Consider the following 25539-nt stretch of genomic DNA (forward strand, 5'->3'; position numbering starts at 1 on the left):
GTTTGCGTTCAGAGATTCACACCTCACACACACACAGACGCATGAAGACTCACGCCCAACGCTCAGAAGCAAAGCGACGTGGAAATACACCAACGGGTTAGCCGGGCCCACCCTGGGGGATATTTCCAGCATCTTTATTTATATTTTCTGGGTTATTCCATGTTCCTCAATACACATTTTATACACAGAAAGTGCACTAAGAAGGCAGTTTTTGTTGTCATTGTTTTTAAGGAACAAAAAGTTAGAGGCGCTTCCCATCACCGGGTTGTTCCATTGGAGCCAATAAACCAGGTTATGGGAAACAGTCGTCTGGCTGTTTCCAGTCTAAGAACAGAGCCCTCGGCTGTTCCCGACAACATTTCCTAAGCAAGGGGCGGGGTTCCCTGCCAGGACAAATAAGTGCTGGCCTTCGGGCAAAGCCAGCACTCCGGGCGGGCGCCTCCGGAACCTCCCAGTGCCTCCTCGGCTTTACCAGCAGGTAACCCACGCTGCTGCCTCCGTGCTGGGAGCTGAGGATTCCTGGGGTGCTAGGCTGTGACCTGGAGCTTGTGGCCTGTGTGGGGTGCAAGGGGGCTCAGGTCATGGGGCTGGGGGCCAAGGGACGGTTCTGGGGCTGCCACCAACTCCAATGTCCCCTTCTCGGGGGATGCGGGTTTTCACGCCTGCCCTGGGTGGAGGGGCCACTGTGGTTTCTTGGGTCATTTCTGACTCCACGCTCTGGGCTCTGAGTGGGAGCGAGCTGTGACCTTGACCCTCAGAGGGGGAGGAGGTGCCGTCCCCTCGGCTGGCACAGGGCACTGCTCTCAGGACGGGGTGCAGACGCACACCCTGCCGTGGGGCCCCTGGACAAAGCACGCAGGCCCCATCAGGGCTGCAGGGTCTGCGGGAGACAGGGGCTGCCTTTGGAGGGGCCAGGGCTCCACTTCTCCCTGAGGCCCCGTGGCCGAGCTGACGGACGGCTGCGCCCCCCTCTGGCTGGCTTAGATACACCAGCCATCTCCCTCCAGCTGTGATTTGCGGAAAATCCCGTGTGACACCATTCCAAAGGACTGGCCACATCTGCCCGACTGTCAGCCGACAGCTGAGGCCAAGGCTGCCCTGTCCCTCAACTCCGGATTCCCAGCAACCCGGAACTGCCTCCCCTCCTCTTCCTCCTCTTCTCCTTCCTCCTCCTCCTCTCCTTCCATCCTCCCCTGGGACCCAACATGAGCGACCCCCTTTCTTTAAGGTCTATTTATTTATTAATTTGAAAACCAGAGTTATACAGAGATAGGAGAGACAGAGAGAGAGAGAGAGGTCTTCCATCCGCTGGTTCACTCCCCAGATGGCCACAACGGCCGGAGCTGTGCCGATCCAAAGCCAGGAGCCAGGAACTTCCTCTGGGTCTTCCCATGCAGCGCAGGGGCTCAAGCACTTGGGCCATCTTCCACTGCTTTCCCAGGCCATAGCAGAGAGCTGAATTGGAAGTGGAGCAGTGGGGTCTTGAACCAGCGCCCATATGGGACGCTGACACTGCAGGTGGCGGCTTTACCTGCTATGCCACAGCGCCGGCCCCAGCCCCCTTTCTCCTCTGGAGTCAGGGACCACGTGGGTGGAAGCTGCCGGCCACAGTCAGGGGTTTGAATGCAGCCCCTGTCTCCGGTCTTGTGCAGCAGCTCCAGGGGCCAGGGGAGGAAGTCAACCCCGCAGAACCTCTCAGGGACCAGCCGCTTGCTGGGTCCTCCCTTAGCAGACCGCGCTGTGACCGGGCCCCTCCAGGGATGGCCTGCCTGGGACCATGGCACCTGCCACCCAGGACTGGGGGAGGGCTGAGGTCTGACACGGGGCAGGAGACCTCCAGGGTCCTACTTCAGGGCAGATAGTGGTTGGGGTGGGGACAAGGCCCCCTACTGTCTCTCCCTCTGATGGGTGCCCATGGGGGAGGAGAAGGCATTCTGGAAGGACACGTCCCCCAACCTCATGGCCACCGGAACTAAGAGCTGGGTGGGCCTGGCTGCTGACCGCACCTCCGTGCCTGGCCCGCTGTGTTCCCTTGGGGAGCCCCCTGCACCACTCTGTGCCCCACTTCTGTCCCAGGGACAGCACTCACCCTCACAGCAGTGGTGTCTGTTGGGTCCCCAGGAAAGCATCGCCCCCAGGGGAGGTCACGAAGCCATGAGGGCTGGAGCGCAGGCCAGGAGGGAGGCCCTGAGGGGACGAGCTGCACCATTTGGGCCTCTGAGCCTTACAGGGTTCCTGCTTTTCAGGGTTGAGAGCGGTGAGGATGTCAACTCTCCTGGCGCTGGCGCTGGTGGTAGCGGGGCTCTGCCCTGCTGTCCTCTGCCACCCCGCGGGCACAGCTGGCCAGGAGACCCGGGGCCAGGAGCTCTCGGAGGATGGGCGGCGGCTTGCAGGGCTCGTCTCCAGCAACGCCCACTTCGCCTGCAGCCTGTACAAGCAGCTCGCTTCGACGATGCCCCACAAGAACCTCATCTTCTCCCCGCTGAGCCTCTCCACGGCCCTGGCCTTCCTGTCCCTGGGAGCCCGCAACTCCACGCTCACCGAGCTGCTTGAAGGCCTCAAGTTCAACCTCACCGAGACGCCGGAGATGGAAATCCACTGGGGCTTCCAGCAGCTCCTGAGCGCCCTCCGCCAGCCGCGCGCGCAGCTGCAGCTGAGCCTGGGCAACGCACTGTTCGTCCGCGAGTCGCTGGAGATGCTGGCGACCTTTGCCGAGGGCGCGGAGAAGCTGTACGGCTCGGCCGCCATCGCCACCGACTTCCAGGACCCCGCCGCCGCCGAGAGACTCATCAACAGCTACGTGGAGAAGGAAACCCAGGGCAAAATCGTGGACCTCATCCAGGGCCTCGACCCGCAGACCGCGATGGTCCTGGTGAATTACATCTTCTTCAAAGGTGAGCGCCCGCCCGGGGTCCGCAGGTCCCAGACGCAGGGTCCTGAGTCCGCAGGCTCTTTCTGCCCCGGCCCAGCAGCTGTGCTAGGGGGCAGGGGACATGGACCGGGCGCCTGCCTTGCTGGTGGGGTTCCCGCCGCCCTGCCCTAGGGCCCCACCCCTAGGGTCACAGCAGACAGACCAGTTGCCGCTTCCACCTCTAGCCATCGGGCACAGGCAGTGCAGCAAAGCCAGCAGCGGAGGGATGGAGGGAGCTACACACTTGGGCCCCCAGGAGGCTGCCACCTCCCTGCTTAGAGCCCCCTCCTCCCTCTCCTGTGCTGACCCCTGGCAGCCCCACCCTTCAGCTTCCCGTTCTGTGCCTCGCCTCCATCTGGTTCACACACAGGAACCTGTCACGTGTGTGCCGGGCCTGGTCGATAGCCAAGTGTGGAGTGTGGACAGCAGGGGGCAGTGTGTGACGCTCAGGTTCCAGAAGTTCTGGCTCGGGGCGCCCTGTCAGTGTCAGTTCCTCCTCTCCCACTGCACCCCACCAGCAGAGGGCGCCAGCTGGCAGTGCTGCAGACCCAGTCTGTGAAAGCAGGGGCAGGGGGCTTCCAGCCAGGCGGGGAAGGGGAGCCGGAGAGGGAAGCCTTCCCCCAGGACACAGCTCTCCTTTGCCTTTACAGGAGAAAGCAGCACCGCAGAGGGAGGTGGAGGCAAACAGAGCTGGGTCACAAAGCCACCCTGGCCTTGTGAGCCACCTGGACCCCCGGGGGAGGGGGCCTAGACTGAGATGATGGAGCGAAGGCTTTGAGAAGAATCAGGAGAGCTGGTGACACACGCAGAGATGGGGGCAGAGGTCAGAAGGGTTAGGGACCTGTAGAGCCACGGCAGGATTCAGTCCAGACCAGGCTTCTTCCCACCCCGGCCCCCTGGGCATCAGTCACGTCCCCAGGGGCACCTTCCTGGCCAGGGCGGGGTGGTGGGCAGGGAGCTGTCTGCTGCCCTGCCAGGGGGCTTGGCTCCGGCTGCCGCTGTCAGTTGTTCACGCCTGGTAGGGGGCAGACAGGGGGCACAGGGGCTGAGCAGAGACTGGCAGCTGCCTTGGTCCTAGAAACCCTGAAGGTAGGAATGACGGGAAGGGGCCAGGCAAGGAAGTGAGGGAGCCAGAGACACGGGGGGCCCCCAGACGCTGCTCGCAATGATGGAAGGAAGGCGGGGAGGGAGGGAGTCCCAGCCCCCAGGCATTCCGGCCGTGGCCATGCTGCGCCTCTGCGAACTGCCCCACGGTTCTTGGAGGCCCTGCCTTTATCACTCCTGCTTCTCTCTGTGCTCCGTCCGGAAGTCCCATCAGCCCGCATCCCCGCACCCAGGCTCTCTCCTCGGCTGCATCAAGTCTCCCGGTGAGGCCGGGGAGGGCGCGCTCCATTTCCGTGCCGCTGATCTCTGGCAATGCTTTCCGCGTCTTGCTCAGTCTCCCTCTCTCTGCCGACCCTGCTCACCTATTCATGCATATCCTTGGAGCCCTTACCTTACTGGTTAGGGTGACTTTAAATTCTCTGCCTCACGCCTAACAATTCCGATGTCCGTGTCGCATCTGAGTGTGACGCTCTGCTGTCCCGGGAGCTGTTTCTCTGGCCTTTTGGTGACGATGGTGATGATGAGGATGACGACGATGACAGCTGGACGTAGTGGGCAGGGCGATAGGAATGTTGGTCAGTCGGTCCTTGGGATGAGGGTTTACGTCAGCCTGGCCCGGGTGGGCTTGTGTTCCAGGTGTGCAGCGGCTATGGGTGCCAGAAGCAGTTTTACCCCTGCAGACCTCAGTGCTGAACAGATGCTGGGGTCAACCTCGCCCACGACGGAATCCTCAGTCAGGACACCAAGCAGGCCCTAGAGGGAGAGAGCTGGGAGGGGGCGTGGGCGATGCTGACCTGGGGACTCTGGAGGGAATCCCCTCCCAAGCCCAGGGACCAGGGCTGGGCACCAACCCCCAGCTGCAACGGGGCTGCCCATGGGGTGGGATCTCAGCGGCTGGATCTTGGCCAACCCAGGGATCTCAGCGGCGGGATCTTGGCCAACCCGGAGCCTTGTGAGACGGTGAGCGAGAGACCTGACAGCCGTCATGAGGGCAGCGGCTCGGTCTGGGCCCAGAGCTAGCACGGCCTTGAGGGGGACAGGAAGGGCCCGGAGACAAGGCTGGCTGGGAGGGCTGACTCCACCGGGTTGCAGGACGCGGCCACAAGGCTGACGAGGCTGGGCTCCCAGGAGCAAGCGGGAGACAGACGCAGAGTCCCAGGGTCCCGAGTTCAAGAAATCAGAGTGGGTGTGACTCGGCGTGAGCGGAGGACCCACAGCCAGCACGTCGCAGCCCCGGCTTGGGGGCACCCAGTGTCCCTGCCTCCTAAGATGCTGCGCGTACCCACGCGTTTGTGCTCATGGTCACTCCTGGCTCTGAGTTCTCCTTCCATTAAGGCCCCATCCCCACCCCCAGGGCTTACGCTGCTATTCCGTCTGCCACTTCCCGTCCCCGTGTGGAGCTCAGACTCAGAGCTGCCACACCCCAGCCATGCCAGCGACTCCAGACACTGATCCTTCCAGGGAGCCAGGAACTTCCCATTCCCCCGGGCTCCTGCCTGCCCCTGGGCCGCCGGGCCCTCTCGCCCACCTGTGCCAACCCCTGCCTCTCTGTTGCGACCTACTCCCAGCCTGCATGGCTCCCCCTCACACCCACGGCTTCTCCACTCACCGAGGTGTTACTGCAGACCCAGGCAGGGCCCCCCGAAGAGGGCCCCTGGCTGGCGGGGGACGGGCAGAGCTCTGTTGCCCCCAGGGGAGGCTGCCCTGGCACTCACCTGGCCTCTGCCCGCTTGCTCCACTTTCAGCCAAGTGGGAGAAGCCCTTTGACCCCCGCGATACCATCAAGTCCAGGTTCCAGCTGGAAAAGGGCAAATGGGTGCCGGTTCCCATGATGACCATGGAGGACTTTGCCACACCCTACTTCCGGGACCAGGAGCTGTCCTGCACCGTGGTGCAACTCAACTACCTGGGCAATGCCAGCGCGTTCTTCATCCTCCCCGACGAGGGCAAAATGGAGGAGGTGGAAGCCAAGCTGTCCCCGGAGACCCTGAGCAGGTGGAGAAGCTCAGTGCAGGCGAAGTGAGTACCCTCAGGGGCGGCGCCGTTGCTGGCCGCCTTCCCTCCCAGCGGCCAGGGTGTGGGGGCTCGGTGGGGGGAGGTTCTGCAGGGGAGCAGGTGGACGCTGGGGTCATCTTGCTCCCTGTAGTTTTGGGTCTGATTTTTTTTTCTTTAAGCTGATGGCATCGGGGGTGGGCATTTGGCACGGATGCGGGAATCCTGCAATAGCAGCTCTGCTTCCAATCCAGCTCCCTGCTAATGCACACCCTGGGAGGCAGCAGGTGGTGGCCCCGGTAACTGGGCCCCTGGAACCCTCACAGGAGAGCTAGAGCTGGATGGAGCTCCAAGCTCCTGGCTTTGGCCTCGTCCAACCTTGGTTGTTGCAGGCATTTGGGGAGTGAACCAGTGGATGGAAGATCTCTCCATCTGTCTCTGTCTTTCTGTTTCTCTTTCATTCTCTTCCTTTCAAATAAGGAATATATATCTATATGTATATATTTAAAAGATGATGGTGTCAGACTGAGCCAGGGCCGGGGGCTTCCTCTGATCCTCAGTGTGTCCTGAGTCAGGAGGAATCTAACACAACGCCCAGCTCTCATGGACAGCTCGGCTCAGTGCGGGGAGACGGCAGGAACTGCAATCAGCCAAGGGGGAGGCGAGGCAGCTGTGAGAACCAGTGCTGCACTGGTTACCCATTCATTCATTCAGCGTCTGTTGAGTGACTAATTGAGCACCTACTATGCGCTTGACACTAACAGTGAATAAAACACAAAACTCTCTGCCCTAGGAAGCCGACCTTGCACCTGGGGGAGAGGCAGACAATAAATACACAGATCGGAAATGACTGGTTTGTTAGAACATAAGACTAGGAGAGGACGGCAGTGCGGGTAACGGGGTCGGGAAAGTGGAGCTGGCGGTGGTCTGTGATGTTGAACCCTTAGATGGCCCTTAGGGGAAGCTGGGGCGCCAACAGAGCCGAGGCAGGGGACTGAGTTAGCAGATATTTGGGGAAAAGCATTCCTGGCGGAGGGAACAGCAGGGCCAAGCCCCTAGGGCTGTGTTCATCGAAGAGCGAGGCCGGAGCACCTGCAGCTGGACAGTGAGGCAGAGGCCCCAGGGCAGTGGAGCAGGTTGTGGAGGGCCTTGCAGACCCCTGCAGATCCCTACAGACCCCTGGATACCCCTGCAGACCCCTGGAGAACCCTGGCCTCCCCTCCCCCCAGAGAAACGGAGAGCCGAGGAGACCTGCCCCGGGTGGTTTTCAAAGAACCACCCTGCTGCTAAGAGCACAGAGAGTGGGTTAGCGAGAGGCGGGGAGAGCAGCCAGGAGCCCCGCACAGAACTCCAGGGGGTGTGGCGGCGGGGAGCAGGGACGGGGTGTGCAGTGTGAGAGGCGACTGAGCTCTAGAGAGACCCGAGGTGGGCAGCACAGGCTGGCCGCGTGGAGCCCAGAGGCTCAGCTCCCAGGGGAATAGGCGAGGCAGCACAGTGGGTGTGGCCTCGGGGAGGGGGAGGGACAGCTGTGAGGGGTGGTGGGGCCACCAGGCTCAGCCCCGTTCCCAAGGCTCAGCCCTGGGGGGGCTGCTTCCTACAAAGTGGGGAGCAGCATCCTGCCTGCACCCTTGTTCTTGGGGGTAATGCTGGGGGGGAGTGTCTGGGGGGCCACTTGGTGAACCACAGAGGGAGGAGGCTGCTGCGAGGGCCACTGGCGGCCGCAGCTCCTGCCCCGGCTGCTGTCCAGGCAGCTGGCGCCCTCTGGGGCTGCCTCACTCTCAGAGCCCAGGAGACCATGAGGCCTGGCTCCCGCCCCTCCCATCCATGTGTCCCCCCACCTCCCACCCCCGTCCCTCCCCAGTCTCCATTTTAGCACCAAGTGACGGCCTGCGAGCTGGGGCTCCAGGAGTGGTTCTGAAAGAAAAGCCTCTTCCTCTGACACTTTGATCTGCGAAACACGGACGAAGTGTCTGTGTGCACCTGCGTGGCCCAGAGTGGATGCTCCGTGGACACTTGTGGTGGGAGGGAGGGAGGGAGGGCTGCAGAGGCGTAGGACGCCGTCTCTGCTCCCACGGCTTCAGAGAAGGATGGAGACATGAGACGTCCGCTCCTTAGTCTGGGCGGCCGTGAGAGCGGGCAGCCGACAGCAGGTGTCTCGGGGAGAGGGGTGCACAGGGCGAGGTGCCCGTTCTGCGAGCAGCCTGCTCCAGGCTCAGGCTCAGCACTGCAGGCAGAGGCAGCCCCGCCCTCACGGAGCTCCCCAGCAGGCCAAGCGGCAACTGCAGCTGTCTCAGGGCACCACGGGCAGCCGAGGCCCCTGCCCGGCCTCCTCCCTACCGCTCCCTGCCATGCCACGGCCACTCCGCACTCACAGTGCCCCCTCTTGCTTCCCACCTTCCTCTGAGTTCTCCCAGCCTTCCCCCAGCCAGCTCCTTCTGATCCTTTGAGACTGAGCCTCCATGCCGCCTCCTGCAGGAAGCCCTCCTGGTGCCCCTGCTGCAGGTTGCTATGCGGCCGATGAGGCTGCCCTGGGCCCCCCCCCCCCCCCGTCTCTCACTGCGGGGGTCCCTGCTGCAGCACAGGTGTCTCCTGATGCATTGTGAGCCAAGGGACAAGGTCAAGGCCAAGCTCAGGCATGGCCCCAACCCAGCCCTGGCCCTGTGCCCAGCCCATGTGGACGCTCACAGATGACACAGGTGTCGATGAATTAGAGGCATAGACCGGGTGGGGAATATGGATGGGGCGGGGTGGGGGAGGGACCAGGGAAGCTCACGCTGGCCTTGGGGAGGACCCTGGGCCAAGCCGCGTTCCAGCGTGGTTCCTGCACTTCCCAGGTGGATTGACGAGCTGCACCTGCCCAAGTTCTCCATCTCCAGCGACTTGAACCTGAAAGACCTCCTTTCCGAGCTGGGCATCAGAGAAGTCTTCACCACGCACGCCGACCTGTCCGGGGTCATGGGGGTCAAGAACCTGGCGGTCTCCCAGGTGAGGCTGTGAAACCCACGCTCCCTCTGACCTTGAGGGCCGAAGCCAGGTGCATGTGGGAGGAGTCTGAGATTTGGGAACCCCTCAAGCCTAGAGAGCCGGCATGGTCCAGCACCTCCTGCCCGGCTGGGGGCTGGCACCCACCTCCCCTGCGGCATAAAGTGATGCAGGAGCTGCCGTGGGGAAGAGTTTGGGCTCAAATCAGACATCTGTGGCCACCGTCCCACACTCCACTGTTTACTGCCCAATGTGGGCAAAATAGAGTCCTCCACCCTCGGGCTTTCCCCCTGCAAAGTGGGGCCATAGTTCTTGGCTAGATGCAGTGCTTGGCTGGGCAGGTGATGGTGGCTCTAGGGCACTTGTGATGTATATGCCATGACTATGAGCGAAGAGCACTCGGGACTCCCGGACTGCGTCACCAGGGACAGAGCCACCAGGAAAAGGGGGCCTCTGGGCAGCCGAGCCTTGTGCTAGGGCTGCTCCCCACCTCCCCAGGAGCACTGGGTGCAAAGGTGTGAAGAGGAGGGGACGGGTGTGTTCCAGGGGTGCGATGTCACTCCCAATGTAAAGCAGTCGTAGCTGAGAGCCGTGGCACGTTGAGGCTGGAGCTGGAGAGGTGCTGAGCCCAGGGCCGGCCCAGCCACGGAGCATGGCTGCATGGTGGAGACGGCTGCAGGGTTACTGGCCAAAGAAATGCGCAGTGTTGGCCTGGCCCCTGCTCCTGGCAGCTGTTGGTATTTGGGGGCAGCACAGACTCGGGACGCAGACCCAGAGGGACGCAGGTCGGCCCCTGCCACACACACCGGACCTCCGCGACTCTGGGCAAATCCCTCAGAACTCTGCACCTGGGCAGAAGTAGCAGAGAGGGCGCTGGGAGGGGGGGGCCCAGCACAGCCAGGCAGGCACCTCCCTCCAGCCCATACCCCCGCCCCGCCGTGAGTCACGCTCTGATGTCCCCGCAGGTGGTCCACAAGGCTGTGCTGGACGTAGCCGAGAAGGGCACTGAAGCGGCGGCCGCCACCGGCGTCAAAATTTCACTCTTGTCCGGGAAACTGGGCCCATTGACCGCGGTGCATTTCAACAGGCCTTTCCTGGCGGTCATCACCCCCAGCAACACAGCGAGCGTCCTCTTTCTGAGCAAAGTCGTCGACCCCACACAAGCCTAGGGCTCCTGCTGGACGTCGGGGGGCTTGGGCCCTCGGTGCGGCCGGACCTCCGAGCCCTGCGCCTCCGTGGGAAGGGGACAGTGACCGCCAGCGTGGCGCCCAGCGCCCAGGGAGCCCTTGCACTGCAGTGTCCTGAGAGCAGTAAACTCTCCCTGGATGGACACGTCCCTGTGCCTGCGCACACGGACGGCCCTGCTGCTGCTGTGCCCTGACACCCACCCTGCCTGCCCCCCAGGCGTCAGCCGCCTGGCCAGGCTCACTGGACCCCAGCCCCAGGCCTGGGCAGGGGCCCATCTGTCCCCAGGCTCGTTCCTGCCCTGGAGCTACCTGGTCCCCTGCCACAGTTTCACACTTCCCCTCCCCCAGAGCCCCTGCTCTGCCACCTGCTAGCCCTGACCCTGTGACACGGCTCCTGCCCCCTGGCATCCCGTATCCACCCGGTTCGAGTCCCGGCTGCTCTGCTTCCGATTCAGCTCCCTGCTTATGCCCCTGGGAAAGCAGCAGAAGGTCACCAAGTGCTTGGGCCCCTGCACCCACGTGGGAGACCTGGATGGAGTTCCGGGCTCTTGGCTTTGGTGGGGCCCAGCCCCAGCCCTGACAGCCATCTGGGGAGCGAACCAGAGGATGGAAGACCTCTCTGTCTCCTCCCCCTACCCGATCTGTGTCAGTATGCCTTTCCAATAAATAAGTCAATGTCTAAACAGAAAAGGAAAAGTCCTCTGCCACTGGGCACAGAAGGGATTTGGGGGTCGGGGATGGGGGTGCACCGGGCATGGCGGGGCCGGGCAGGAATGGGGGCCCCCGGAGGGACACAGGGGCGCCTCAGCTCAAGGGCAGTGGGGCCCAGGGGCGCTCTGTGATTCTGTTGGGGGAGGAAGGGCGAACACAACGGATCCGAGGGCGGGCCCCTGGCTGCCGAGAACACTCTCCGGGCAGCAAGCCGAGCAGGAGAGTGCGTCGGGAGGAAGTGGTGTTCAGGCTGAGCATGCTGGGAGACAGCCGAGGGGCCTGCAGTCAGGAGAGGAATCCAGGCGGAGGGAGGCGCTGCAGATTCCTCCCTGCTCCGGGGAGGCGAGCGCCCCTCACTGCAGGATTGGGAAGGGACCAGGGGACACCTGCCATCCCACAAGTTCCCTCATCACCACCCCACACCTGCACACAGGCACGCCCCGCCTCTGCGACCTTGAACCTGCTCTTGCCTCTTCCGAAGCCCCCAGGCCCCCTTCCTGCCTCTCTCCTGACCCATCTTCCAGTCTCAGCTCAGGTACCACCTCCTCCAGGGAGCCTTCCAGGAGCTCCCTACGTTCCATGCCTCCTGTAGGCTCCAAGTTCACCTCTGACCTCTCCTCGCCAGCTGGGGGGAGCTCCCAACAGCTCAGTCCCCTACCGGGGCCCCCAGGCTCTTTCTGGGCAGACCTCCTGTCCTCACTGCAGACTCCCCGGCCCCGGGTTCCGCTGCGGGATGCTCGGCTTGTTCCGTGGCTCGGGGACCTCAGAGAACACAGTAGCTGCTGCCAGGTTCTGTTAGCACCCGGACGACCGGCACTCGGGGGACCCAAGCCGGAGAAAGCCAGATGCAGGCGGGTTCCAGTACTCACCGCTCTGCATCCCTCGTCCAAGCCGCCTCTGGATCGGGCTTGGCTGCAACCCCCGGCAGCCCTGGGGGGAGAGGTGTGAAGCCACAGGTGTGCACACTCAACCAGGGCAACCCAGGCCCCTCGAGAGAGAAAGCAGAGTCCTGCCCCTGGAGGGGGGGGGGCAGCGGAGGGAGGCAGGGGGAGACCCCAAAGCGGAGCTGAGGAAATTACTTCCAGAGCCCGTTTGGAGGTGGGCCCCCAGACCCCCAGACCCCACAGCCCTGTCACTTAGCGGGTCTAGAGGTCCCTGTGCAGCTGCCAGGGTGTGGGGCAGACGGGCCGGCTGGAGAAACTCTCACCAAACCAGCCTTGGCATCCCTGCGCTGGGGGAGGGGCGCCGAGGACCGGGGCCCACGTGGTAGGTGCGCACGCGCACTCCACACGCCCTCTGCTCCCCAGCAGCGGGTCGTGTGGGCACCCAGGGAGGCAGAGCTCCAAAAGAGGGGTGACCCCGAAAACTGGGAGCTCTGAGCTCCACACAGGAGCCCGGCTGCCAGCTCCCAGGTTGGCAAAGCTAAGGAAAACTGACTGGCTACTCCAAAAGAAATGCATGTAATTCTCTCTCTCTCTCTCTCTCTCTTTCTCTCTCTCTCTCTCTCTCCCTTCTTCCTCCCCCTCCTCCCGTCCCCCTCTCCCCGCCCCCCTTCTTCTCCTTTTTCTTCTTTAATCCCTCCATTACAGAAAGAACAGGTAATGTGAGGTCTCGCCTGTAACACTGAAGTGCCGGGCACAGTACCGTTAACGCAGGCCGGGGCGTGCGGGTCTCTAACTCCCTTGCCGTGCAGAGCCGGCTGCACCTGCTGGCAGCTACGCTCGCTTTTCCTCCCTCCACCCCTGGTGGCGGCCCGCACTCTGGCTACTCTGATGCCCCCTCAGGGTCACCGTGGCCCCCCTGAGCCTGGCTTGTTGCTTTGATAGAAAAATGTTCTCCAGCTTCACCCATGTCGGCCCACACTTTGGGTTTCCTCCTTTTTCAAAGCTGAATAATACTCCGCTGTATATACGCAACAAAAGGGCAGCCTACAGAACGGGAGAAAGGATTCCCAAGCCTCAGGTCTGCTAAAGAGTTCACAGCAAAAGGATTAAGGGGCTCCAGCACCCCAATAGCAAGAAAAACCAGCAAAACATGAGTGAGACGCGGGCAAGGTCTTAAACAGATGTTTCCCCGAAAGACACACACACGGCTGACAGGTGCGTGGGAGGGTGCTCCTCCTCACTAACCATGGGGGAAATTCAACCAAAACCACAGCACGCGCTCCCGCCTGTCAGGACGGCCGTGGGCAACCCAGGACCCCGTGCGCTGCTGGTGGGGCGTGAGATGGCGCAGCCGCGATGAAGAGGGGTCTGGCAGTGAAAACAGGGGCAGGTGCAGTTAAGACACCCACACCGCGTATCCCAGTGCTTGGGTTCAAGTGCGGCTGCGCTCCAATCCCACCTTCCTGCTGACGCACACCTGGAGAGACAGCAGGGGTGGCTTGAGGACTTGGGTCCCTGTCACCCATGTGGGAGCCCTGGATTGGGCTCCCAGCTCCCGGCTTTGGCCTGGCCCAGCCCTGGCTGTGCAGGCGTTTGAAGAGTGAGCCTGTAGGTGGGCGATCTCTCAGTCTTTCTCTCTCTGCCTGTTGCATAAATAAATAAGGCAAAATATATAAAAAGAAAATGTCCTTTTTAGAAAGGTAAAAACAGAACTCCCAGAGGCTCCAGTGTCTGTGCGGGAGGGCTCACAGCAGGCTCTCACAGGGATCCCAAGGGGTCTCAGAACAGCATTCCCCCAGGAACCAGGACGGGGCAGCGACCTGAGCGTCCACCCACGGGCCAGGGCGCAAGGAGCTCCTCTCTCTGTCTGCATCTCCCGCAATTAGAGAAGGAACAGATCCCAGGAGCGGGCGCCCCGTGCCTCCCCAGCGGTGCCTCCCTGAGTGCAGACCTCGGGGGACCGCCAGACAGAGGGCACCTGAGCAAGGTGCAGTGCGAAAAACAGTTAAACGTTAACAGTTCCTGGCCGCCCTTGCTGTCCCCTGTGCCTGCCATGGGAGGAGAAAGGGGCCACAGAGGCTCCAAGGCCTCAGGGCACAGCGGGTGAGAGCCCAGCCGGGCCGCAGGGACCCCTGCGCCCGGAGTCTGAGCTCTGGCCCGAGTGCCGCCCCTTTAGGGCTGCGTGAGCTGGGGTGAGTGACAGACTAGCTTTGCAGCCCTCCCTTGTGGAGCAGGAAACTGTCGCCTCCCACGTGGGGTTGGTGACTGGGGAAGCTGGGACCTCGCCCGGCCTGGGCTGCCCCCCGGTGGGGCATCAGCTGCTGTTCCCTGGGCTGGGGACCCCGGAGCCCTGTGCTCGGTCACAGCCTGGCCGCGGGCACCTCGCTTCGCCACCGTCTCCCCTGCTCAGCAAGAGCATTGCTCTCCAGGGTGGTTCCTGACCGTGGCTGCACAGTGCAATCATCTGGGTGGGGGGGGGGTGGTTCTTAAAAGACCCTAGACCCAGGCCTGACCCCCACAGGAGCTGATGTTGTTGGCTGGAGTGGGCTGGGGACCCGGGTTTTCAAAAGTCCCTTGGTGATTTGACCGCAGGGTTGAGAGCCGCGGCTCCGGCTGATTGTAAGCCCTCCTCCATCTCCAAGTCGTCGTGCTGGACTCAGACTAAGCCGCAGGATCTCTGATAAAGCTTCCCCTCTCTTTGGAGCATGGGGTGAGGTCCTTGGCCCAAGGGGTGCTTTTGTCCCTTCGCTGCCCGGGAAACACCTGCTACGGCCCAAGCGGAACGTTTTCAAAGAAGACGCTCTCCTTCCTCGATCCAACACTGCCTCCATCCTGCCGGCTTCCCCAGCAAACTGACCGTGAAACAATAACCCCAGCACTCAAGGCCACTGCCCCACGGCCTCTCAGATAGCAGTCGAATGTGGGAAAGAAAGCGTCGGTGGACAAATCTCACCCTTTAGTTAACCTTTGCTCACGGCTGCTCCACTCTGTCTCTGCCTACAGAGTCACCAATTTAAAAAAGAGGAGAGAAATTAAGAACTTTCAGATATACACAAAAAAGAAGTGGGAGGAAGAAGGAGGAGGAAGAGGTGGGGCGGGGGGAGAAGAGAGGAAAGGAAACGCTGCCGTGGGTGCACTGGCGCTCATGGTGGCCGATAAAACACTCAGGAGCAAGCCTGAGAAACGCGCAGGCGGCAGGTGGAGGAATCCCTAATGCCACTGAGCCTAAATTCCAGCTTCCTGTTCATGTGCGTCCTGGGAGGACGCAGGTGACAGCCCCGTGCCCCATGGAGACCCAGATGGAGTTTGTGGCTCCTGGATTCGGCCTGACCCAGACTCAAATGTTGTGAGCATTTGGGGAATAAACCAGAAGATAGAAGAGTTCTCTCTCTCTCTCTCTCTCTCTCTCTCTCTTCCAAATAAATAAAAATTTAAAAAGACGGCACGTGGTGGCCTTGGTTGGGCAAGCTAAGCGTCATGGAGATGTCCATTCTTCGTATGTTAATATATATATTTAGGAGCCGGTGTTGTGGTGCAGTGGGTTAAGCCCGCCCGCTGTGATACCGGCATCCCATATGGGTGCCAGTTCATGTCCCAGCTGCTCTACTTCTGATCCAGCCGCGTGCTAACATGCGGGGAAAGCAGCGGAAGATGGTGCAAGTGGTTGGGCCCCTGTCACCCGCATAGGGATGAGGCTCCTCACTCCTGGCTTCAGCCAGGCCCAGCCCTGGCTGTTGTAACCATGTGAGGGCGTGAACCAGTCGGTGAAAGATTTCTTTCTCGCTGGCGCCGCGGCTCAGTAGGCTAATCCTCCGCCTTGCGGTGCTGGCACACCGGGTTCTAGTCCCGGTCAGGGCGCCGGATTCTGTCCCGGTTGTCCCTCTTCCAGGCCAGCTCTCTGCTGTGGCCCGGGAGTGCAGTGGAGGATGGCCCAGGTGCTTGGGCCCTGCACCCCATGGGAGACCAGGAGAAGCACCTGGCTCCTGCCATCGGATCAGCGCGGTGCGCCGGCCGCAGCGGCCATTGGAGGGTGAACCAACAGCAAAGGAAGACCTTTCTCTCTGTCTCTCTCTCTCACTGTCCACTCTGCCTATCCAAAAAAAAAAAAAGATTTCTTTGTCTTTCCCTCTCTCTGTAACTCTGTCTTTTAAATAGAAAAAAAAAACATTTTTAAAAGATATAAAGTTAACAGGATCACAACAAAAATATCAATAAATATTTTTCTCTCACACAGAGACAAACAAGATGATTTTAACAAAAGATGATTCTAAAATTCATATGAAAAAACAAGCAAGAACAGTCAGTAAAACTCTGAAAAATAATAAAGAGTTTGGGGGAAGACAGATCACCCTACAAGATATTAAAACACGCTCTAAGACCCCCAATGGTAAGTGATAAATAAAAATATAATTCACGAATTATGAAACATTTAATGAAAACTAAACGGTAGGGGAATAGAAAAGACTGATCAATGGAACAAAAAAGAAAAATGTCCAGGAGTCCCTAATATATAGTGGAATTTAGAATATGAATGGAAATTATTTCAAACCAAGCACTGAACAGGAGAGACCGCACGACTGTTATCCGGAAATAAAGCGTCAGATGCAGCTCTCATCAGAGGTCACCGGAACTGTTCCCAATGTCCCCGTCTCCTCTCCTGTGGCCCCAGGGCTGCTCTGACCGGTGCCATCGGAGCAGAAGCCCCTCCCTCCTGGAGGGAGCCTTGGGAGCCAGGCCTGGCCCAGCATGTCTCTCAGTGCCTGCCCCGGTGGCCAGCGGCGACCCCAGGGAGGCGCTCTGACCACCTAGGTCCCTGCCAACCAAGAGTGGGCACAACACACGGGTCAGAAATTAGCTTTGGCTTCAAAGATAGAGCAGTGGAGATTCTTCATTCCTACAGCAAACACCCTAACTGTGCATTCCCAGCCTACACCAGGATAAAGCCCATAAAAGGCTGACATGTAGAAGATGAAACCCTGAACATACTAGAAGAAAGTCATTGTGACTCAAAAGTCATTTTGTCAAAGACTGATAAGTTTAAATATGAACAAAAACATTTTTTTAAAAATCTTCATTACAAAAGCTACTACTGGCAACCATCAAAATACAAAGAAAAAAACTCAGGGAATTTCTTAACTTATATCATGCAAAGAAGATTAATTTTATGAATAGAGACTTTCCACAAATCAGAAAAAGACCAACAACACAGTATACAAACAGGCAAAAAATTATTATCCATAATGAAACAAATTAACTTGGTTCTTACCAGTATGAAAATACACTCAATTTCACTCAGGTTAAGAGAAATGCAATTTGGGGCTGGTGCCGTGGCACAGCAGGTTAAAGCCCTGGCCTGCAGCTCCAGGATCCCATACGAGCGCCGATTTGAGTCCTGGCTGCTCTACTTCCAGTCCAGCTCTCTGCTGTGGCCTGGGAAAGCAGTGGAAAATGGCCCAGGTCCTTGGGCCCCTGCACCGCATGGGAGACCCGGAAGAAGCTCCTGACTCCTGCCTTTGGATCAGCTCAGCTCTGGCCATTGCCATCATTTGGGGAGTGAACCAACGGATGGAAGACCTCTCTCTCTGGCTCTACCTCTCTCTGTAACTCTGTCTTTCAAATAAATAAATCTTAAAAGAGGGAGAGAGAGAAATGCAATTTAAAAGTACAAATAGAAGCCCGGTTTCACCTGTCAGATTGGCAGGGATAAAAACAAAGATGCTGAATTTCTAAGAGTGTTGGAAACCTGGCTTCTCATATATTCCTCAGGCAAGTATAAATTGGAACAGTCTCTACAGAGGGCTGTCTGATAATATCTCCCCAAATTATAAGTATACTACCCTTTGATTGGAAATTTCATTTTTTTAAAAGATTTTATTTAGTTATTTGAGAGGCAGAGTTACAGATAGTGAGAGGGAGAGACAGAGAGAGAAGTCTTCCATCCTCTGACTGCAATGGCCGGAGCTGAGCCAATCCAGAGCCAGGAGCCAGGAGCTTCTTCCAGGGCTCCCACATGGGTGCAGGGGCCCAAGTCCCTGCCATTTTCCACTGCTTTCTCAGGCCATAGCAGAGAGCTGGATCGGAAGTGGAGCAGCCGGGACTCGAACCAGTGCCCATATGGGATGCCAGCGCCACAGACGGAGGATTAACCTACTGCACCATGGCGCCAGAGCCAAGGCTATTCCTTTAATTTTGGAATTTGAGCCGTGTGAATATATCACTGATTAAAACACACACACACACACACACACACACACACAAAACCAAACAGCTTTCAGTAGAGAAGAAAGCAAAACCTCTTCGACTGCTCCCGGCCCCTCCAGCCAGCTAGCCTGCAGCGAGGGCCCATCAGACAATGAACTTGTTTATGTGATTCCCAGAGTTGGAAGCAATTATGTAACCTGAGCTGGCTCTGAATCTCCGACGAAGGAGGTTCAAGGCAATTGACCGTAATTTCCCGCTGCATTGAGTTTCTTGTATTTCAGAATTGGAAGCCATCTCGTCAGAAAAAAATCTGAGACCCCAACACATTCTTGAAAGGTCAAGTCTAATCCCGCTCCAGCTGAGGGGTTTTTCTGCTGATTGAAGCCATCGGATTGCCCCAGCGTGGCCGCCTGCTTTTTGTCCTTTCATCTCGGCCGGACGCTGCTGTGAGGACCGCTCACGGCTTCCCTGTCCAGGAAGATGTCTCCACCCAGAGGAGAGTCACCTGCCCTCCCACGCCTCTCATTTCATGCTGAGAAATCCAGCCCTGGACTCCCGGGAAGAGTGGCGGTGACGGCGACCCGCCAGCGGCATGCGTTGTGACCCGTCAGCGGCATGTGGTGTTTCTGTGGGGGTCGGGCACACCGGGCTCCCCTTGGAGGTCCACGCAGCCCCACTGAGCCCCTTGCAGGGAGCTGTGGCTGTGGCAACAGGTGGAGCTTTATAGACTCGAGAAGCCTGGATTTGAATTCATGCTTCCTTGGGGGGATTTGTGCAGACCCCAGGCTGTCTTTCTCCCCACGCAGGTCCCTGGGTGCCTGGCTGTCTGCAGATGACACTATGACATCTGAACTGAGCGCTTCTCCTCCCGAAAGCCCACTGGGCAGTGGCCACGTTTGCTTTCCACGGCTCACCTGCTCCACCTCCGGACCCTGACCTGGCTGACCTCCCACTCACCTCTCGCCTTCCCAACCTGCCTCTGGTCCCCTGCCTCTGGTTCTAGAATAAATACTTATTCTACAATGCCCATATTTAAAAATGTTCCACTGGGGCCAGCGTTGTGGCACAGCGGGTTAGCACCCTGGCTGAAGCGCCGGCATCACATATAGGCACTGGTTTGAGACCCCACTGCTCCACTTTCAATTCAGCTCTCTGCTGTGGCCTGAGAGAGCAGTAGAAGATGGCCCAAGTGCTTGGGGCCCTGCACCCATGTGGGAGACCAGAGGAAGTTCCTGGCTTCTGGCTTTGGATCGGCGTAGCTCTGGCCATTGTGGCCAATTAGGGAGTAACCATCAGATGGAAGACCTCTCTCTCTCTCTCTCTCTCTCTCTGCCTCTCCTCTCTCTATGTAACTGTGACTTTCAAATAAAATAAATAAATCTTTAAAAAAAATGTTCCATTGCCTTCCTTGGTGGGCGTGTCTGCTTACCCACCCTGGCCAGGCCACCTTGCTTTCCTGACAAGCTCTGGGCAGCCTTCCTGGGAAAGCCCCCCAGCCTCTTTTGCCAGGAAACTTGTGCCTACAACAAACCAAGAGCTTCCCGCCTACAGGCTGCCTCCTGGCTGGGCCCTTGCAGGGGCAGGCGACGAGGAAGGCTTTGGCACAGACCTTGCCTTGCCGGGGAGAGAGACTGCTCACCGCCACGGCTGGCTCTGCCAGGCGGAGCCACACGGTCACCTGCAGCACCGTGGGTCTTCAGAGGGAGGAAGAGAACGGTGGGCACCCGCCTCCTGGTGGGTCCGGGCTCTATCCCCGTGTCTACCTGGGGAAGACAGACTAAGTTGTTTCCAAGGCGACTTGTAGAGGTACAAGAGAAAGGCTAAAAAAAAAACAAAAAACAAAAAACAAAAAAAAAAAAAACAAAAAAAAAACACACAACTCTAGCATACACAGTATGGCCGGCGATGTTGGCTAGTGCGTGTTCTACTCTAATGGGGACAAGAGACTAAACAGTTCTGCCTCTTTTTCCAACAGACTCATGTGCAACTCTCTCTCTCTCTCTCTCTCTCTCTCTCACACACACACACACACACACACACACACACACAAGACAAAGACTCCAGGAAAATTTTATCAATCCTCTAAAAAGAAGTGTTAATATAAAATATAGCAAAGGAAAAAGAGGACCCTGATCTTCAGTAACAGAGCTGGAACAATCTGCCGTGGCAGGAGAAGGCACTTTTAATTTCGTGGATTTTCCGTGGTTCTTTGCCAGTCTTACAGTGCTGGACCCGGAAGCTGCTGGAGGTTTGGTTCTCTCGGCAGCAACCTGACGCAAACCAAGGATCTGGGGATCTTTGCGGTATCGGAGACCTAAGCGGGACACACTGCTAAGGCTGTGCGATACCGTCATAAGTGGGACGGCGCCTGGCAAGCAGGAAGCTGCCGTGTTCCGTGAGAGCAGTGTGTCTGACCCCGAGACGCCCCGTTGTGAAGATAGCTTCCCCTGGGGAAGCCTGCCAGGGACTGCGGTGGGTCTGACTCAGTTCAGAGCTTCTTGCATCCCCGTGAGAGTTCCATGATGCCTTCTCACCAAGGGTACCCACGCGGAGTCGTCCAGGTCATAGGGAGAGCAGGTGAGGATGCAGACACACGTGGAGGGAAGACCGGGGAGGGGGCTCCCAGGGAGGAGGGGCGTGTGCAAGCCACGGGCAGAGGAGAAGCCACCCTGCTGACACCCTGCTCCCGGACCCGCAGCCCCCAGACCCAGGGGGCCCCCAGTGGGTGGCACTGGGTCACGGCGGCCCTCGCAGACAGAGTGCCGTGACTCATCCACTCGCACAGACTGCACTGGGAGCTTCGCCGGTCGCTGTCTCGGCTCTGCTGCCCGTTTGCTGGTGTCTGATGCGCTCTGGTCGGCCCTGGACTGTCCGCTTGCGCCTTCCCTCGTCCGTTTCTTTCTTTGTCGCTTCTCTTTTCCTCCCTTCTTCCATCTCTCTCTCTCTCTCTCTCTCTGCCTCCCTCCTCCCACCCCACGCAGCATCAAGGAGAAGCACAAGGCATCTACAGACGTTTATCAAAACAAAGCAAACAGAACCAAAACCAAAACCCACCCCTGTTCCCGCGAGGAACTAAAAACCCGTTCCTAAGCATGGAAACTTCCTGTTGTGCAAATGGAACTTCTCGTGGCATGACTGGCACACAGGTGGGTTTTATTTATTTATTTTTTAGATTTACTGATTTATTTGAAAGTCAGAGTTACAAAGAGAATCTTCCATCTGCTGGTTCACTCCCCAAATGGCTGCAATGGCTTGGGCTGGGCCAGGCGGAAGCCAGGAGCTTCTTCTGAGCCTCCCACGTGGGGGATCCACAGAGTTCCTGGCTCCTGGCTTCTGCCTGGCTCAGCCCCGGCCATTGCGGCCATTTGGGGCGTGAACCAGCAGATGGACGGTCTCTGTCGCTGTCTCTCCCTCTCTCTCTGTAACTCTGCCTTTCAAATTAAAAAGTAATGGGGCCGGCGCCGTGTTGCACTAGGTTAATCCTCCACCTGTGGTGCCAACATCCCATATGGGCGCCGGGTTCTAGTCCCGGTTGCTCTTCTTCCAGTCCAGCTCTCTGCTGTGGCCTGGGATAGCAGTGGAGGATGGCCCGAGTGCTTGGGCCCCCACACCTGCATGGGAGACCAGGAAGAAACTCCTGGCTCCTGGCTTCAGATCGGTATAGCTCCGGCCTTTGTGGCCATTTGGAGAGTGAACCAATGGAAGGAAGACCTTTCTCTATGTCTCTCTCTCAGTCTGTAAACTCTACCTGTCAAATACAAAAAATTAAAAAGTAATAATAATAAATCTTTTAAAAATAATAAAAGGGAAATCACACAATTAGTGCTTCACACAGAGCCTGGCGTGTGGCCGGTGCCCTAAAGCCCTGATGGTCGCTGTGACCTTCGTCTGGGCCACCTCTGAACACCTGGCAGACGACTCATCTAGTCAATTGCCATAATTTCCAGGAAGGACTCTCCCTCCTCCTTATCACTGTAGTCACCCGCAGCTGCTCCAGCGTAAGCCAGCGTGCGAGGACTGCCAGACACCAGGGCGTGACAGTTGCATCCCATGCACTTCTGGGAAGCCGCCCACCACATTGCGCATTGATGCAAGGCCCTCCCAAGCATAGTCTGTCATTTCCGAATTCTTCTTGGCTGTTGAGTCTTGATGGAGAAACATCTTGTGCTGATTGCCACCCCATCATCCACGACATTCTCCAGGGGAGAGGAAGAAGTCTCAGTCGGAAGCCCACAGGGGCTCAGAGCCCTCTGCCCAGGAAGCCACAGCTGGGGCGGGCGCTGGGGCGTAGCAGGTGAAGCCAGTGCCTGCGGTGCTGACAGTTCGAGTCCCGGCTGCTCCACTTCCTGTCTAGCTCTCTCTTAATGTGCCTGGGAAAGCAGTGGAACATGGCTCGAGTCCTTGGGTCCCTGCACCCATGTGGGAGACCCAGAAGAAGCTCCTGGCTCCTTTGCTTAGTACTGGCCCAGCTCTGGCCATTGTGGTCATTTGGGGAGTGAACCAGCAGATGGAAGACCTCTCTCTCTCTCTCTCTCTCTCTCTCTCTCTCTCTCTCTCTAACTCTGCCTTTCAAATAAATAAATAAGTCTTAAAAATATCAGCAGCAGCAGCAGCCATAGCCATGGAGATGGCCTCAGGGCCCCTCCTCAAGGCGTCTCCTGCGGCTTAGCCCCATGACTGGGGTGCCTTCTCCTGCCCTCTGCAACCCTGGCCCCCCAGCACCTTGGCACAGCTTACCCTCCAGGCCCAGGCCTTTGGGGCCCAACCCTGAGGCTTGCCAGCATCCAGAGACACCACTTCAGCACTGGCAGAAATCAGTGTCTGAAATCAGTGCGCGGAGCCAGGGCCGCACGCTGAAGGGGCCCTGAAGGCAGGAGATGCACTTTGGTTCAGGCAGCCTGGCCCCAGAGGCCTGGGTGAGCGCATTCCAGAAGCCCACATTAGGGAGTTAGAAAGCAGTGTACTGGGACTGGCACAAAGGCGTAGCGGGTAAAGCGAGTCCCCGCGGCTCCACTTCTGATCCAGCTCCCCACTAATGCACCTGGGAAAGCAGCAGAAGATGGTCCAAGTGTTTGGGTCCCTGCACGCACGTGGGAGACCCGGATGAAGCTCCAGGCACCAGCCTGGCCCAGCCCCGGCCACTGCAGCCCTCTGGGGAGTGAGTAGCTGGGTGGAAGACCTCTCTCTCTGTCTCTCCCTTTCTCTGAAAAACTCTGCTTTTCAAATAAATAGATCTTTAAAAAGACCTTCATTGCAAGGAATAAATGTCACAGTACCAGGTTGAACTCCGCAACACTGCCATCTTTGCAGACCCAAAATTGGCCCGACTCGGCCATTGCAGGGGTCAGTGCGGCGGGAAAGCTGGCTTCCCTTGGCCCTGGCCTGTGGGCGCCCTGTGCTCTGTTCTATTCATGTAGCAGCCTCCTGAGGGAGGAAGTCTTCGTGTCTCTGTTGGACACTTGAAGAAGTCACATCCTGGAGAGGCCCAGTGACCTGTCCGAGGTCAGCCGGTCAGAAGGGCTGCTCCAGGGCATTCAGACGCGCCCCCCCCGCCCCCGGCCACCACCCCGGAGCTCCTGCTGCTCCTCTGTACAGCCTCTCACTGCCAGCAACGTGTCCCTGTACCTGGGTGCCCACTCTCACGCTGGGCCCAGATTCTGCCATGAGCAGCAAGTGGCCATCCTTAAGAGGAAGCTCTCAGGGGCCCCAGTACCGCCGCCTCAGCCACATCCTCTGTGCTTGCAGCACAGCTATGGACTTGGCTCCCCACCCAGTCCCTGGCCCGCCCATTTCTCCCCTCCTCCAGCCTCCTCCAGGTCTCAGCTCTAACCGGGTGCACCTGCAATCCCCTGTCCCACCTGTACGACCATTCCCTTGCTTTCATTTTCTGTTTTCTTCCCCTGGTACCCTCCAAAGTCTGTCTGGCAAACCTCAGAGCCACCTTTGTCATCACTGTCCAGAGAGGATGCCTCAAACTCGCCCAAGTCCCAGCCCCGACAGGGAGACTCACAAGCTTGAAATCCAACCAGGGCTTTCTACCATTCCACAGGTAAGTAGAGGGCAGAAGCCAATGCAGTGGTCCTGCTGTTGATGACCAGGGCTGGGCGGGGGCTGGACCCGCAGCTGGGAGCCCAATGCAGAGCTCCCACATGGGTGGCAGGAGCCCGATTCTTGGAGGCATCACCCGGCTTTCAGGGTCTGGGCTCGTGGGAAACGGGACTGGCGGGGCTGGAGCCAGGCGTGGAAGTCAGGCACTTTGATACCTTCACCAGCATCTCAAGTGCTCGCTCGGACACCAGCTTTTTGAAGCCCTCCCGTGTGTGTGTGTGTGTGTGTGTGTGTGCACATACATGTAGGAAGGGTCTTCAAAAATGTCAAAGGAAATGTGCATTGTGGAAAACCTGTGTACTGGTATCAATCTTTTTTTGCACCTAAATACATACTTTTTAATCTTGTTTTCCACGAATTTCTGCTAATCCAAGTGGAAGTAAGTTACATAGATCGAGACGCACACATACACATAGGCGCACTGAAATATACACTCACATACGCTCACATGCACACACACGCATTAGGGAACGGGAAAGGCGTCTGTGTTTCTCAGGGTTGGGCGCACAGCGCTGGCCAGTGCAACCCCACACGTGCACCTGTGACTAACACAGCACGGGGCCCACGGAAAGGCCGGGGTTTCTCCACATCTCTCGCCCACGACACCAACATGAAAGATACGTGTGTCGCAGTGCTGGTGGGGCCCGTGGGCGTGTCTCTGGGACTGTGGCCACCGGCCTTGCTTCTGTTCCCCGGGGCAGGTGGGGGATGACCGCCTGGCTAAGAGGAAAGACAGGGCCGCTGGCTTGCCCAACCTTCCCTCACAGTGAGCGGCAGTGCCAGGGACGCTTGTGCAACAAATGACCCCAGCGTCCCCCAGGGTTGCTCACGACAGTGAGGAGTGTTTGTCAATATCAAGTCATTCCTGTAACTCCCAAATTTGTATAAAGGTAGATCTAGTAGACAAACCGTACAAGAAACACACGAGCTTCTCTATAGACAACTATGTTAGCATTGCAAATGGTTTTATATTTATTAAAATATTTACAGGATTTAATTTGATTTAAAATAAATTCTGCTTTAGTTACATGATTCTGCTTTTGAGCTTCACAATTATTAATTCTAACTTACATTTTTCATTAATAAAAGATCATTTTAGAAGTTTAGAAGAAAAATCATGACTTGAAAATATTAAAAAGTGGCCGCAACAGCTGGAGCTGAGCCAATCCAAAGCCCGGAGCCAGGACCTTCTTCTGCGACTCCCATGAGGGTGCAGGGGCCCAAGGACTTGGGCCATTCTCTGCTGTTTTCCCAGGCGTATTAGCAGAGAGCAGAATCAGAAGTGGAGCAGCTGGGACTCGAACTGGAGCCCATATGGGATGCCAGCACTGCAGGCCAGGGCTTTAACCTTCTGTGCCACAGTGCCGGCCTCTCAAATTTCTTTATAATCTATTCTCCAGGAGCAAGTAGAGATATTTGGAAGGTGAGTAGCTTAATGGTAGTTAAGCTATTAATTTAA

General features: G+C 58.2%; 1 protein-coding gene across 1 annotated transcript; it reads left to right on the forward strand.

Moving 5' to 3' along the window:
• Positions 1-320: 320 nt before the first annotated feature.
• LOC100357709 (alpha-1-antichymotrypsin) lies at positions 321-10872 on the forward strand. Its single transcript, XM_002723248.5, has 5 exons — positions 321-478; positions 2247-2894; positions 5761-6034; positions 8842-8992; positions 9955-10872. The coding sequence occupies exons 2-5, from the start codon at positions 2264-2266 to the stop codon at positions 10156-10158; spliced, it is 1260 nt and encodes a 419-aa protein (XP_002723294.3). The 5' UTR covers positions 321-478; positions 2247-2263; the 3' UTR covers positions 10159-10872.
• Positions 10873-25539: the final 14667 nt, after the last annotated feature.

This window comes from Oryctolagus cuniculus, chromosome 20 (genome assembly GCF_964237555.1).
Source record: "Oryctolagus cuniculus chromosome 20, mOryCun1.1, whole genome shotgun sequence".
NCBI classification, from domain to species: Eukaryota; Metazoa; Chordata; class Mammalia; order Lagomorpha; family Leporidae; genus Oryctolagus; species Oryctolagus cuniculus.